Below are 15355 nucleotides of genomic sequence, written 5' to 3' on the forward strand. Positions count from 1 at the left end.
CTCTGCGGGGGGCACAGATACATGGGCTCCGAGTCACTCCAGCACCGCCCCCCCCCAGCACCGCCCCCCCAGCACCGTCCCCCCAGCACCGCCCCCCCAGCACCGCCCCCCCAGCACAGCCCCAATCCGGTCTCTGCTCCCGGAGAGCAGTGGCTGAAGGACCGGCAGCACGGATCCTCCATGCTGCTTCTACTGCAGTGTTGGGTCGTTCACGTACGATCAAGGTTCTTTTGAAGGGCTCGGAAATACTTTTTTTTTATTTTTCCCAAGTTATACAGTTTTATGCTGGAACCATCACACGCCCCTTTTCGGACGCGTTTGTGACGTTGAACGTGAGGCACCAGAAAAGAAAAAAAAACAACTGCATTTCTCCTGACAATGTGAAAGATGCCAATCGCCCGAAACTAATTTTGGTGTAAAAACGGTATTATGCTCCACTTACAGTACAGCATATTCATGATGAGAACTAAAGCTGTACTTTAAATTAGGACGTAAAAATAGGTAGAAATACACTTTTAACCTAATTTATATACTGAAAAATATACTTTTTTTTTTACTTAGGAAAACAATGATTCTGATGATTTCATTAAAATAAAAATGTAAATAACTAATTTTTCCCAAATGTCTCAACTAATTTCATGGTATATTTTCATCACTTGAAAAATGCACCAACGTTTTGGGAACAACCTTTGGGGGAAACCATCGTTAGACTAAAAGGTTACTTCTTTCCCTGATGGATTTCCCGCGAATTGTGTCGATAACACACTTATCTCCTGCCTGCCTCTCTCATTCCATCCCAACCCCAAGCTCCCCTTCCTAACCCCCTCTCAGAAGCTGATACCCCAAAGGTAAGACCACGCCTCCCGGGTCGTCATGGAGACATGGACACGTCGTTTCTGGGTCTGGTCCTGCCGGGCTTTAATTTGTCGCATGCGCTGAAAAATGTTGCTAATGACCATACAATGCTTATGTGATTTGACGATAGCCGGCCCTTTTGGAAATGTGCTGCAATTGGCTCAATATCACATGCTTCTGGTTTTGGGGTCTTTACTCTGCATGTATCACGCAAGTAGCATGATATCGCACAAGGCTAAAGTGCATGATGGGATATGCACAGTGTGATTGCATGGAGTTTGAGCAGAAAGTTTGTTTCAGTTCCAATTCTACGTCCTAGTTGTTAGCTGGACGAGGACGAGGGCACCCTCTGCTGGTCTAATCGTGTTTTTTAAAGGATAGGTTCGCTGTTTTTTTTCAACATTACAATGTTGGTTCCCATCATTTATAACTGTATACGGTCCTTTCATAACTTCGCTGAACGTGTTGCTGCTGAGAAACTTACCACTCCGCAGCAGCTTTTCACTGTGTTTCAATGCGGTCCAATGGGGGCAAACGTTTAAAGCCTAAAAAGAAGCCTAAAAAATGTTACATCTCCAGTTTGGAAAGCAGGTAGCTCACATTAGACAGACAGTCTTTATAGGTCATTTTGGGGGGGTGGGGTGCACTTCTTAGAGACTAGAAACAGGAAGCTGTGTTGCTTCCTACTGGCAAACTGCACGAGCCAAGTTTTAAGTTTTCAAATTTAAAGTTTTAAATATAATTTGATATTACTGCTACTTAAAACATTCTGTTTCCTGTTCCTGCGCAGTACATCCAGAGTGTAACGTCGGCTACAGCGGGTTGCCAGTAGGAAGTGATGCAACTTCCTTCCCTTATGTTGGCACAAATGTAGCCAAAAGAGTCAATAAAACTTCAGAAAACCTGATAAAATGCATGGTTTGTGACCTATGACCTGGCTATACTGTGAGTTGTGAATTTTCGAAAAGCATAAAGTTGACATTTCTTTAAGTCTTAAATGTTTGTCCCATTGGACCGCGTTAAAGTACAGTGTGAAGCTGCAGAAGAGTGGTACGTTTCTCAGGTTTCACAGGTACTCCAAAGTTAACGACCTGCCTGTTTCACGACCATTTGGACTCAGGACCAGCTCTCTGACCAGTCTGACCAGTCTGTGTTGTACGCTGTGCACAATACCGCGGCGTCTCAGCGTCAAGCATCTCATCGGGCATCACCCTTTAAATACTATACGTATATACTATATACACTATATACACTATATATACTATATACACTATATACACTATATACACTATTTATACTATATACACTATATATACTATATATACTACATACACTATTTATACTATATACACTATATATACTACATAAACTATATACACTATATACACTATTTAAACTATATACACTATATATACAATATACACTATATATACTATATACACTATTTATACTATATACACTATATATACTATATATACTACATACACTATTTATACTATATATACTACATACACTATTTATACTATATACACTATATATACTACATAAACTATATACACTATATACACTATTTAAACTATATACACTATATATACAATATACACTATATACTATACACTGTATACATCTCAGCGCGCATCACCCTTTATATACTATATACACTATATATACTATATATACACTACATACACTATTTATACTATATACACTATAAACACTACATAAACTATATACACTATATACACTATTTAAACTATATACACTATATATGCAATATACACTATATACTATACACTGTATACATCTCAGCGCGCATCACCCTTTATATACTATATACACTATATACATTATTTATACTATATACACTATATATACAATATACACTATATACTATACACTGTATACATCTCAGCGCGCATCACCCTTTATATACTATATACACTATATATACTATATACACTATTTATACTATATACACTATATATACTACATACACTATTTATACTATATACACTATATATACTACATACACTATATACACTATTTAAACTATATACACTATATATGCAATATACACTATATACTATACACGGTATACATCTCATCGCGCATCACCCTTTATATACTATATACACTATTTAGACTATATATACTATATACACTATTTATACTATATACACTATATATACTATAAATACTATATACACTATTTAAACTATATACACTATATATACAATATACACTATATACTGTACACTGTATACATCTCATCACGCATCACCCTTTATATACTATAGACACTATATATACTATACATACTATTTATACTATATACACTATATATACTATATATACTTTTTATACAATATACAATATATACACTATATATACTATATATAATGTATACATCTCTCATCACTGTTCTCAGTATTCACTACACTAGCGTTCCCAATGGCCACGCCCCCTTACAGTCAAATAACACGGTCCTCGCTTATCGACCAAGTTGCTTAACGACCTGGTCCTAGCAACGGAACTCGGCCGTTATGTGAGCAGTACCTGTAATAATAAGTAAGACCTGTGGGTTGAAAAATGAAAAAAACCTGCCCTTTAAAAACACGGGACACATTAGTAGAGAACGACCACAATGTGCAATGTACAGCAGCCAACAATTTTTCTCTGGTTTCTCTTTCCGCCCCCCCAAAAACAGCTTTTCCGGTGGTGGAGAGAAGAGACACAAGCGGCGGAGACATGACAAGAGTCTGGACCGGGAGACGAGTTTGTGATGACACGTCCTCGCCGAGGCATTACACCGTCGTTCAGAGATGAATACAAAACAAAAAATGCATTAAAAAAAAACAAAAAAACAACCACCACCTACACCGTGCCACGCTCCACCACCTCTGTACTGTGCTGCACTGTGCGTTACGTCCTGTGAGTCTGTGTGCAACTTGTGTATGAAAAATAAAAAAAAAAAAAAAAAATTTAAAAACGACGGAAAAATCTCTTAGAAACAGTGTTAAAAATTTGAAAATCAAGGAACCAAACGTTGTTCTTTTTCTATGTATTTCAATGTGTGCTGATACCAGCGGAGATAGATTTACACTGATTTACCGAGGTGACACTTAACGCCGCGTCGTCGGGCCCATTCCGTAAAAAAAAAAAAAAAAAAAAAAAAATCTTAAAACAATTTCTAACTCTAAACTTTTACTTTATAGTCTGATCATTTCTATTTTGTATGGTTTTTTGTATTTTTTTCCAGCAGCAGCCGCGAGTTGTTCTTTTAAGCCAAAACCTCCCAATTTGTGGAATCTCTGTGTTGATATCTAGTCACCTCACGATAGGACACAAAAACGTAAATATAGAAAAACAGGATCCGATCGGCGCCAATGATAACCAGCCTCAGTGACATCAGAAAGCAAAAACGGTTGGCCATGTAGAAAATCTTGTGAACATTTTTTGCGAAAGTATTAAATATACATTTTCTATTCTATATTCTGAATATTCTAAATGGTTTTTTTTTGTGATGAGTTATCCATTCCGTCTGTCATTTTTACGAAATAAATGTATATGCGTTTTTTTCCTCCTCTTTGTATAGCATTTCCAACAGAGTAAAAAGGGCAGCATTTTACTTTTTTTTTGGGGGGGGGGGGGCCAGCTCATTATTATTAATAATAATAGTAATAATAATAAAACACAAACCATATGTAATGAGTTAGCGTGGCAGTGATACGGCCAGGAAACGTGGATTTTTTTTTTTTTTTTTATCCTGGAGACTTAGGGTGACAAAAAGAACTGGATAGTTTTTTTTCCCCTGTCGCACATCATTCCTGTCTTCCCTCCATCCACCCCGCCCGGAAATAACGTAGGCATCAAGATGGGGGATCCGAGGCCAAGGGAGCGCGGCGACTCTAGAGATGCAATAAATGACCTTTGACCCCAAAGGGCGACGTGTACGATACATAGTATATTTTATTCATGTGGAAAAATGTTACTAATATATAATAACTAACTTGGAAGCCAGTGTTGATAAGGCCAGCTTTTGTTTTGTTTTATTTTTATTTTTAGAATTTCTTTCGTCGTCGGTGTTATTTTCCTCCCCTGTTGGTTGTACGTGTCTCTAAAGTGATGGGTCTTAGTTTAGTAGAGAAACTTTTAATAACGGTCAATAATAATATATCAATATCTTACAAATATTTTGACCGCTTTGCGTGTGGAACTCCTGCCTTACATTTGGGTAGTGGTGGGAGAGCGGGATTACGTTACTGTTTGAAATAATTTAAAGTCTGTTCTGAAGAGAACTGTATCGATTCAGATTTGTTGTTCAATTGTAATTTGCTACTAGAGCGAGTGTGAGTGAGAGAGAGAGAGAGCAAATAAAGAGATATAACATTAAGTATGCCTCAAGGAATTTCATCAATGGGATAAAAAACGAATGCAGTCAGTTTATTCCTTCTCGGGATTGGAGAATACTCAATAGTGGTGGACTAATCACACTGTAGAAAATACGTATATTATCTATGCAGGGAAGTTTGATTTATTATATAAGGGACGTTATACGCTAATGCTTCTGTTCTAGTGTTTAAGCTTGACTCTTTAATTTTGCTTTTCTGCAGTGTGTCATGGCTCTAAATGCAGAGTTCAGTTCTATTGTATTTCAGTAATTTACTGGGCTTTAGAGAGAGAGGCACATCCAATGGCAAACTGAATATTAACGGATATATTTGATGTTTTTCAACCCAGGTCTTACAAAACTGTTGGTTTCCATAATTTCTAACGGTTCCGAAAATAACCTCACGGAACGCTTTGCTATTGAGAAACTAACCACTCTGCTGCAGCTTCTCACTGTGCTTACATGTACATGCAGTCCAATGGGGGAAAAGTTTTTAAGACTTAAAAAAAAAATATATATATATATATTTAGTTTTAAAAGATGGGGAAATGCATTTTTTTTTAACATGTTTTGAATAACAGTAATATTGTATTTTATTTAAAACTACTTTTTGCAATTACAGTACAGATCCAGAAAGTAATATTGGCTGCAGCAGGTTGCCAGTAGGAAGCGATGCAACTTCCAGTTTCTAGTCTCTTATGTTAGCGAGGATTTGGCCGAAAGGAGCTGATTTGAGCATGTGCAAAAAGAGTCAATAAAAGCCTGTGAAACCCGAAATAAATGCATGGTTTGAGAGTTTTTTCCCCTCAGTGGTGGTGGGGTGTGGCTTTAGCGCCATCTGCAAGTGGTAGAAGAAGCAGCTGTTAGAGATGCCGAGTTAAAATGCTGTTGTTTTTAACCCCTCCTATAGGGGACCGATTATGAAAAACTCCCTTTTTCAGTGCTTGTGCACATACATTTCGGTCTCTGATGGTGTATTACTGGCAGTTATTTGTGAGCTGCCTGTTTCAGAAAACATGTCCTTAAACGAGCCGTTCAGCATTGCTGCCCTAATATACGTCATCGCAGTAATACACCGATCAGCCACAACATTAAAACCACCTGCCAAATATTGTGCAGTTCTCCCTCGTGCCGCCAAAACAGCTCTGACTCGACCTAACAATGTTTAGGTAGGTGGTATATGTCAAAGTAACATCCAGGTTCCAACATCCACATTGCCCAGAGCATCACACTGCCTCCGCCGGCTTGCCTTCTTCCCGTAGTGGTCCATCCTGGTGCCATCTCTTCCTCAGGTCAACGACGCACACGCACCCGGCCGTCCACATGGTGTAGAAGAAAACATGATTCATCAGACCAGGCCACCTTCTTCCATTGCTCCATGGTCCAGTTCTGACGCTCACGTGTCCATTGCAGGTGCTTTGGGTGGTGAACAGGGGGTCAGCATGGACCCTCTGACCGGTCTGCAGCTACACAGCCCAATAAGCAGAAAGCTGTGATGCACTGTGTGCTCTGACACCTTTCTATCGTAGCAGCGTTAACTTTTTCAGCTATTTGTGCTACAGTAGCTCTTCTGTGGGATCGGACCAGACGGGCTTGGACTTCACTCCCCACGTGAATCAATGAGCTATGGGCGCCCATGACCCTATCAACGGTTCACCGGTTGTCCTTCCTTGGACCACTGTTGGTAGGTACTAACCACTGCATACCAGGAACACCCCACAAGACCTGTCGTTTTGGAGATGCTCTGACCCAGTCGTCTAGCCGTCACTATTTGGCCCTTGTCAAAGTCGCTCAGATCTTCACGCTTGCCCGTTTTTCCTGCTTCCAACACATCAACTTCAAGAACTGACTGTTCACTTGCTGCCTAATATATCCCACCCCTTGACAGGTGCCATTAGAACGAGATGAGCAATGTTTGGCTGATCGGTGTATGTCTCTTCAGTAAAACTAGAACCGCCCCCCATCTGAGTAACTCCACCCTCACATCTGGATCGTGATCGGACCCCCTAGCATCTAAGCTAAGAGCTAAGCATGGGAAGTGCTCTGTTGGCTGCAGATCTTCACAAGGATCACAAATCTTCGCAAAGAGAGGAATTAATGCCAACTGTGACAAAACTGCAGACGATGGAATAAAGTAATTAAAGTATTTAAAAATGAATTCTGCTGTGTGTTTCTTTGCGTGTGTGTGTGTGTGTGTGTGTGTGTGTGTGTGTATGTGTGTGTGTGTGTGTGTGTGTGTGTGCGTCCACGATAGATTGACTGTACTGCAGACTGCGTCGCGCGATCCGCTGATTATATTTTATTTTACGACATTTCCGTAATTGGATGAACCGAAACAAGCCCCAGGCCTCGCCGTATCCCGCGGTGCTCCAAACTCTGCCGTGAAAGTCAGAACAAACTTTGAAATGAAGCCTTTCGGATCAAATTTTGAGTGAAATCCAGCTACTGGATTGGTTATTTCTCACCTCAAATTTGTTGTCTGTTGATAGTTTAGACTGCTACAGTAAGGTGAAATCAGGGAGGGTTTAGAGAGAAATGCAACGGCATCCGGGGTAAAGCTCAAACCCCATTGGCCCACAGAACTAGGGGCCTTGGGAGTGTGGCTCCACCCACTGTTTGCCCCATCCTACTGCATTGAGGCACGGTGAGAGGCTGCAGCAGAGTGGTAAGTTTCTCAATAATAAAGCATTCAACAAGGTTGTTGCTATGAACAGTTAGAAATGATGTCGATCGTCACATATCCGAGTAAGTAATAGACTTTTTTATGATACCTTGTTTTTTATACATTATTACATGAGTACGTGGCATACCACGATGTGAGCTTAGCGTTTTCTGAAAAGATTATTGTGTGTTGATGGAGTCTGACTTAAATGTTGTAATGTCGCTGCGCAAGGTTTTCCTCTGCTGTACATGGTTAAAAATGCATATAGTTAAAAAAAAAAAAGAATTTTAATAAGGCCAGAAAAATAACAAACCTAATTATTTCCAAAATGAAATGTATACTTGAGTCACAAATCTTTTTAAAGTAACCTTTGAAGTAACTTGTGTATATTTTTTTGATTACACACACACACACGCACACACACACACACACACACACACACACACACACACACACACACACACACACACACACACACACACACACACACACACGCACGCACGCACGTACACACACACACACACACACACACACATCCACCCACATCCTTTCAGTAACCTGCAGGGTATTAATATGCACTTTTCTGATGGTCTCATTAACTGGAGTCCATGTGGTCTGTACCACCATCAATTTAACCCCACGAATAATGTTCTGTCCCAAGACTTTTCCTGACAAGAGAAATACCACACACGCAATGAAAAACGTTATATTTTGCAGAGCAGGGTTGACAATATACATCAAAAAAACAATTTCACAACTAGAGTTTTGCCTATAGGGCTACCTGAGTCATTTTTCTCTCTCTATATATACGTTAAAAATATAGAAAATAATTTAAATAATTTGTAGAAAAAAGTAGTTTTCTCAATTTCCTGATCAGTTGCACCATCAAACTCTTATGGAAGAGCACGGTGTATGTTTTTTCTATCACACCATGCAGATTCGATTTAAAAAAAGAAAGAAGAAAAAACATTTTAAACACAATATTAAATAAAAAAGCAAAGCATTATGGCTTCCTGTTCCGTCAGGATGTGCAATACACTGGGATTCCTCCAAGACGCTGGGTCACTTGTTGTTTTTAGCTGTAAAATAAATTCCAAAATGACAATTATCCTACATAGCCATCAGTATCCACTTTTAATTAGTTCTATATACTGTACATTACATACATTGATACTTTATTCATCCCTGGAGGGAAATTGCGCTTTCATTGCAGCTCACACAGGCAAAAATAATAATAACAATAAAGCAGTGGAATAAATATAAAAAATGTTTTTAAGAATTGAAATCTATGGAAAAAACTGAAAATAAACTAGAAATATTTGGTCATATACAATAGCTAATGAAGTAAACCTAACAAAGAACCAGAAGATTAAGTTAAATAAAAAGTTAAAAAAAAATCTCTAATGCACAATAAACCTAATAATCAACGATAAATATAAGGCGACAATTTGACAAAAACAAGAGAAAAATAACAGGTTCTTTGATAACAATAATATAACTGTTCATAGTGTATTGAACTGTACATAGTGTATTGAACTGTACATAGTATATACAACTGTACATAGTGTATAGAACTGTACATAGTATATAGAACTGTACATAGTGTATACTGTAGAACTGTACATAGTGTATAGAACTGTACATAGTGTATAGAACTGTACATAGTGTATACTGTAGAACTGTATATTGTGTATAACTGAACATAGTGTATAGAACTCTCCATAGTGTATGGCTGTACATAGTGTATACTGTAGAACTGTATATTGTGTATAACTGTACATAGTGTATAGAACTCTCCATAGTGTATGGCTGTACATAGTGTATTGAACTGCACAGGGTGTATAACTGTACATATATCTGTACATAGTTTATACTGTAGAACTAAACATAGTGTATAGAACTGTACATAGTGTATAACTGTACATAATTTATTGAACTGTAAATAGTGTAAAACTGTACAAAGTGTATACTGTAGAACTGTACATAGTGTATTGAACTGTAAAGATTTAATACTGTAGAACTGAACATAGTGTATTGAACTGTACATATTGTATACTGTACAACTGTACATAGTGTATAGAGCTGTACATAGTGTACAGAAATCAGTGATCGAAACTGAAATTCAAATACCGATCCCAATGTCACCTTTTCTTGAAAATAGGTGAAAATGTCTTCCCCTCAAATGAATAGAAAGCACATTCTTTTTCAGTTTTAGTTGCGGCCCTCCTTACCTCTCTTCTGACGTCTGGGAGCTCATCACCCAGCGCAGGTACTCCTTGGCAGCCATGGAGTCCAGCACCTTGTTGACGTCGCTGGTGAAGCTGCCGTCCACGTGTCTCCGGCTCAGGACGCCGCTCGACTCCTCGCTGGCGGATCTGGGCACGCACAAATACACAATACAGACACACGCGCCCACATCCAACACGAGCTCAACGAGGCCGGAAAAAAAAAACCTCGCAAAGGCTCATTATACAAGCCCACGTGATCAAAACAACGGCGCGTATGTGTTTCAAAGGTTTGAAGTTGTTTACGTCCTTGGAACAAATATAGGGAATGGATTTCCGTTCTTTTATAACTGATTCAGGGTGCGTGCGAAAATACAGATGAGATGTTTGTCATACTGTCATCAATCCTGTTAGTGGTTAGTAGGATTGGGGTTTAGTAGGGTTAGGGTTTAGTAGGATTTGGATTAGAATTAGGAGTTAGTAGGGATAGGGCTTAGTTGGGTGAGGTTAGTAGGGTTAGGATTGGGATCAGAGGTTAGTATGCTTAGGGTTTAGTAGGGGTAGGATTACAATTAGGGGTTGGTAGGGTTTATTGGGTGAGGTTAACAGGGTTAGAATTAGAGGTCGGTCAGGAAGAGGCCACGTGCCAAGTTGTTCTGTCCGGCCTACTGCACCCCTGACGAATTGCTGTTCCAGTTTTCCTAGACTTCATTAACTTTGTTTTGTCGATACATGTTGTCAGGGGTAAGTGGGGTGAGGGTAGTAGGGTTAGGATTAGGGGTTAGTAGGGATAGGGGTTAGTTGGGTGAGGTTAGTAGGATCAGAGGTCAATGAGGTAAATGGTATTAGGATTAGAGGTTAGTTGGGTGAGATTAGTTGTATTAGGATTAGAGGTTAGTAGGGTGAGGTTAGGGTTAGGATTAGGGGTTAGTAGGGTTAGGATTAGGGGTTAGTAGGGTGAGGTAAGGGTTAGGGGTTAGCAGGGTGAGATTAGGGTTAGGATTAGGGGTCAGTAGGGTTATGATTAGGGGTTAGTAGGGTCAGGTTAGTGGGGTTAGGATTAGGGGTCAGTAGGGTTAGGATTAGGGGTTAGTAGGGTGAGGTTAGTGGGGTTAGGATTAGGGGTTAGTAGGGTGAGGTTAGTGGGGTTAGGATTAGAGGTTAGTAGGGTCAGGTTAGTGGGGTTAGGATTAGGGGTTAGTAGGGTGAGGTTAGTGGGGTTAGGATTAGAGGTTAGTAGGGTCAGGTTAGTGGGGTTAGGATTAGGGGTTAGTAGGGTGAGGTTAGTGGGGTTAGGATTAGAGGTTAGTATGGTGAGGTTAGTGGGGTTAGGATTAGGGGTTAGTAGGGTGAGGTTAGTGGGGTTAGGATTAGAGGTTAGTATGGTGAGGTTAGTGGGGTTAGGATTAGAGGTTAGTAGGGTGAGGTTAGTGGGGTTAGGATTAGAGGTTAGTATGGTGAGGTTAGTGGGGTTAGGATTAGGGGTTAGAAGGGTGAGGTTAGTGGGGTTAGGATTAGAGGTTAGTATGGTGAGGTTAGTGGGGTTAGGATTAGGGGTTAGTAGGGTGAGGTTAGTGGGGTTAGGATTAGAGGTTAGTGTGGTGAGGTTAGTGGGGTTAGGATTAGGGGTTAGTAGGGTGAGGTTGTAGGGTTGGGATTAGGGGTTAGTAGGGTGAGGTTAGCTGGGTTAGGATTAGGGGTTAGATGGGTGAGGTTAGTAGGGTAAAGATTAGGGGTTACTATGGTTAGGATTAGGGGTTAGTAGGGGTTTGTAGGGTTTGAGGTTAGTAGCGTTAGGATTACCCTTACCATCGGGTTAGGGCTTAGTACAGTTAGCTGTTAGTGGGGTTAGGCTAAACCTACTTACTCCTAACCCTAACCACTAAATCAACACACACACACACACACACATTTCACTTTATCAATCAACACAGCACAAAGGTTTAGTTGATTTATTGATTTGCACAAACACATTGGACATCAACACAGAAGTCGAGAAATGGGAAAGAAATACGCAAGAAGGTATGCAAGCACATGATTTGAGCCTCTTTAGGTAGGTGGTGTTCTAGGTAGGTAGTACGTGAGAGTAAGGGTGGGGGGGGGGGGGGAGCGGGACAGCCTACTTTCTTCTGTCTTGTGCAGCTATGAGCATGGCCACAAAGTCCCTGACTGCCTTGTCTTGCCAGTAGTAGCTGAGGTCGCTGGTGAAGGTGCCTTCGGCATGACGCTTGGCGGCCACCCTGCAGATGGGTGAGGGTAACGTTAGAAATGTTAGAAAATAACTACACAAAACCTGGTGAACTTTTAAAAGTGTGCTAGCCCTAAACTACTGGGTGAAACCTTCCGTCAAGTTACAGCACACCTGGTGGGATCCTGGGTCGTTTCCATATAATTCAAATATTTTTTGGCTTTAAAACTGTGGGAGGGGTAGCGCAGGTAAATCTGGCTGTTATCATAAGATGTGGAATAATGGTAAACGTGCAACTTAATTGTAATGATCTAAAAAGAAAAAAGCTCAAACAATATAATTGTCGACTTCAGTGTCTGTAATGTTCAGCGAACATTGGGCATTTTTTGTTATTTAATAAAGATTAAATAACTCTGAGCTGAAATTAGACACAAATGAAAACTTCGAAACGTCTTTTCAATTCAGCTCTTTAAATGTTGATATTCTGAAAAGACTGTTTATCTCATTATTTATATATTTTGTAATATTAATGTTTATATTTAAATATGTTTATGTATACTATATTGTATACTATATTGTGGTAATATACTGTATAGTAGATTGTATATTTTGTTTTTTTAACCTCATAGACCGAGACAGAGTTCAATGTTCTTCAAACAAATAAAAACAGACTTTAAGTATCTTTTGATAATTAAAACAAAAAAGTTTGTTGGAATTATAATAATAATATAATTTTTTTCCCCAGGGCCACAGTCCCACTGACTCACCCCTTCCTCTTGCTGTCCATCAGCCAGCGCACAAAGTTCTGAGCCTTCTTCTCCTGCAGGTACTTGCTGTAGTCGTTGGAGAAGGTTCCTTCTGAATGTCTCTTCATGTCGGACATCTCCCTCACCTCCGCCTTGTCTCCCTCCAAACTACGCAAATAGAGATATATGTACAGTACTTAATTGTCATACTTTTATTACATTTTTATCCAAGGAAATGGGGCAATGCTGGTAAACAGATGTTTTTAGCAACATGAATATATGGTTATATTTTCATTTTCATGGTTATAACAGATACCAATACTGATATTGGATATCTGACACCAGGCTTAAATAACCCATTGGTATGGGACAATATCCAAAATACAAAATATATTTTCAACAAATATTGAAGAAATGTGACTTAATTTTATGCTTTTTTGACATTTGGGAGCATTTAGATGTCTAATCCTTCAATGTCTCGCTCTAAACTATTATTTTGTGTGTTATTATTTGAGAATTCCTTGGGTGGATGCTTATTCAAGACTAATAATTAGACACCAATAATTCAAGAGAAATAAAGTTTTAAAATAATTTGGTGAGAAATGATCATGGTCTGTCAATGTCAAAAATTATAACCCAAAAGAAAAATTCAATAAAATATTTACATATTTCTATATATGTGTATTTCTCTTTTGTTTGCTTTATTATTTTTATTTTTTATTTAATTGAGGTGCTACACAAATAAAGGTGATTTTTCTTTTTCTTCTTCTTCTTATTATTAAAAAAAAAAATAGTCTATTCTGGTCAGTAATTTAACTCGGTAATTCAAAAATTCTAACCACAATACAAATGGAGTGGAAACTACTGATCAGTAGGTATTGTATTAAAACCAGTGATTTATATTGCAGCTCTGATTATACCATAGCAATATATAGTTATTAATTTAGAGTTATACTGAATTTCCCCCGTAGGTTCCCCGTAGTCTTAGCTAATCGAATCCTATCTTAAGTACCTGGAGGTGTCTCCGGCCTCCAGCGTGGGGAGCTGCCAGCTGTCCTGGACCTGGGCCAGAGCCAGGAGGAGGAGCAGCAAGGCTGACATGGAGCGGAGGCCTTGGACTGCCATCACCTGGCCCGGAGCGCACGTAAAGGCACACAGACACACACAGACACACACACACACACACACACACACACACACACACACACACACACACACACACACACACACACACACACACACACAGAGTACATTCAGATATATAATCAATATATGAGTCAGTCGACCAGACTCTAGAATTCCAGAAATAGCGGCAAAAAAATGCCTCAGAACAAGGTCAGGACGCACCTTATTTTACTGGTTTCCACAAAGGTGAGAAAGACTGAAAGAATGAAATGAAGAAAGCACGGATAGTTCCTTTCCCTTCGCTTTGCTTCTTGGAGTCAGTGTCATTCTCCCGACCGCCTCGTGGCTTTATATAGTCTGTAGTACGAAACCGCCTTTAAGCAGGACGCCCAAAACCCCCCTTGTTACTCTCGACCCATTAACCACAGGCCTTTCGTTGGGTTCCATTGGCCGAAAGGCGGTAAAGAGCAAACAAACAGAGGGATGTTAGAGGAGGAGATGCTGCCAGTCAAGCGTGGATTGACCACGCATGGCTGGCACCACCGACACCACCGCCACCGGTCACTTAGGTGTTGAAATCAAACAGCGTCTCATCCTGTCACATAAAAGGCCGGATAAAGCCGTGATCTGCTACCGTGTCATCAGGGGCATAAAGTGACATTTGTGCAGTAATAACTGGAAGGTGACTCATTCAGGGGCAGTATTCAGGGACCATCTTCTTGCCTTATGGTACCTAATATAAACACTTTTCAAAAGTTCTCAACGTATTATCCAACCAAGTCATATTAAAATGTTGGTTTCCATCACTTAGAACTGTTCATAGCAACAACCTCACTGAGCGCTTTACTAGTGAGAAACTTTACACTCTGCTGCAGCTTCTCACTGCGCTTCAATGCAAAAAGGCTCAGAATCTAGAGATATCTTTGTCCGGATAGGTCCTGATTCTATGTGTACTCGGCTAAATACAGCCCGGAAAAGTTTAAGACTTTAAACAACATTAAAACTTTGCCTTGCGAAAATGGAAAACTCACATCAAAGTCGCATGTGTTTTGGTGTGTTTTTTTTACAAGGTTTGAACAACAGCGGTGTCACACTTTATGTAGAACTACTTTTTAGAGTAATATTTGCTACAGCAGGTTGCTAGTATGAAGCAACGCAACTTCC

At 39.6% G+C, this 15355-nt stretch overlaps 2 protein-coding genes across 2 annotated transcripts in view; one reads left to right on the forward strand and one right to left on the reverse strand.

Annotated features, from left to right (window-relative positions):
* LOC307248222 (sodium-driven chloride bicarbonate exchanger-like) overlaps window positions 1–3638 on the forward strand; it is a gene marked incomplete at both ends in the record, with an annotated part of 56232 nt that extends 52594 nt beyond the window's left edge. Inside the window, one exon of the mRNA XM_080024545.1 lies at window positions 3563–3638. Within this exon, the coding sequence (XP_079880671.1) occupies window positions 3563–3638 (76 nt within the window). The remainder of the gene's footprint in view (window positions 1–3562) is intronic.
* A 6496-nt stretch (window positions 3639–10134) lies between these two features.
* LOC307247726 (uncharacterized protein) lies at window positions 10135–14191 on the reverse strand (the record flags this gene model as incomplete). Its single annotated transcript, XM_080023849.1, has 4 exons — window positions 10135–10282; window positions 12256–12372; window positions 13088–13234; window positions 14079–14191. 4 exons carry the CDS (start codon window positions 14189–14191, stop codon window positions 10135–10137), a joined length of 525 nt encoding a protein of 174 aa, XP_079879975.1.
* Window positions 14192–15355: the final 1164 nt, after the last annotated feature.

This window comes from Zeus faber (genome assembly GCF_960531495.2).
Source record: "Zeus faber genome assembly, chromosome: 2".
Lineage (NCBI taxonomy): Eukaryota > Metazoa > Chordata > Actinopteri > Zeiformes > Zeidae > Zeus > Zeus faber.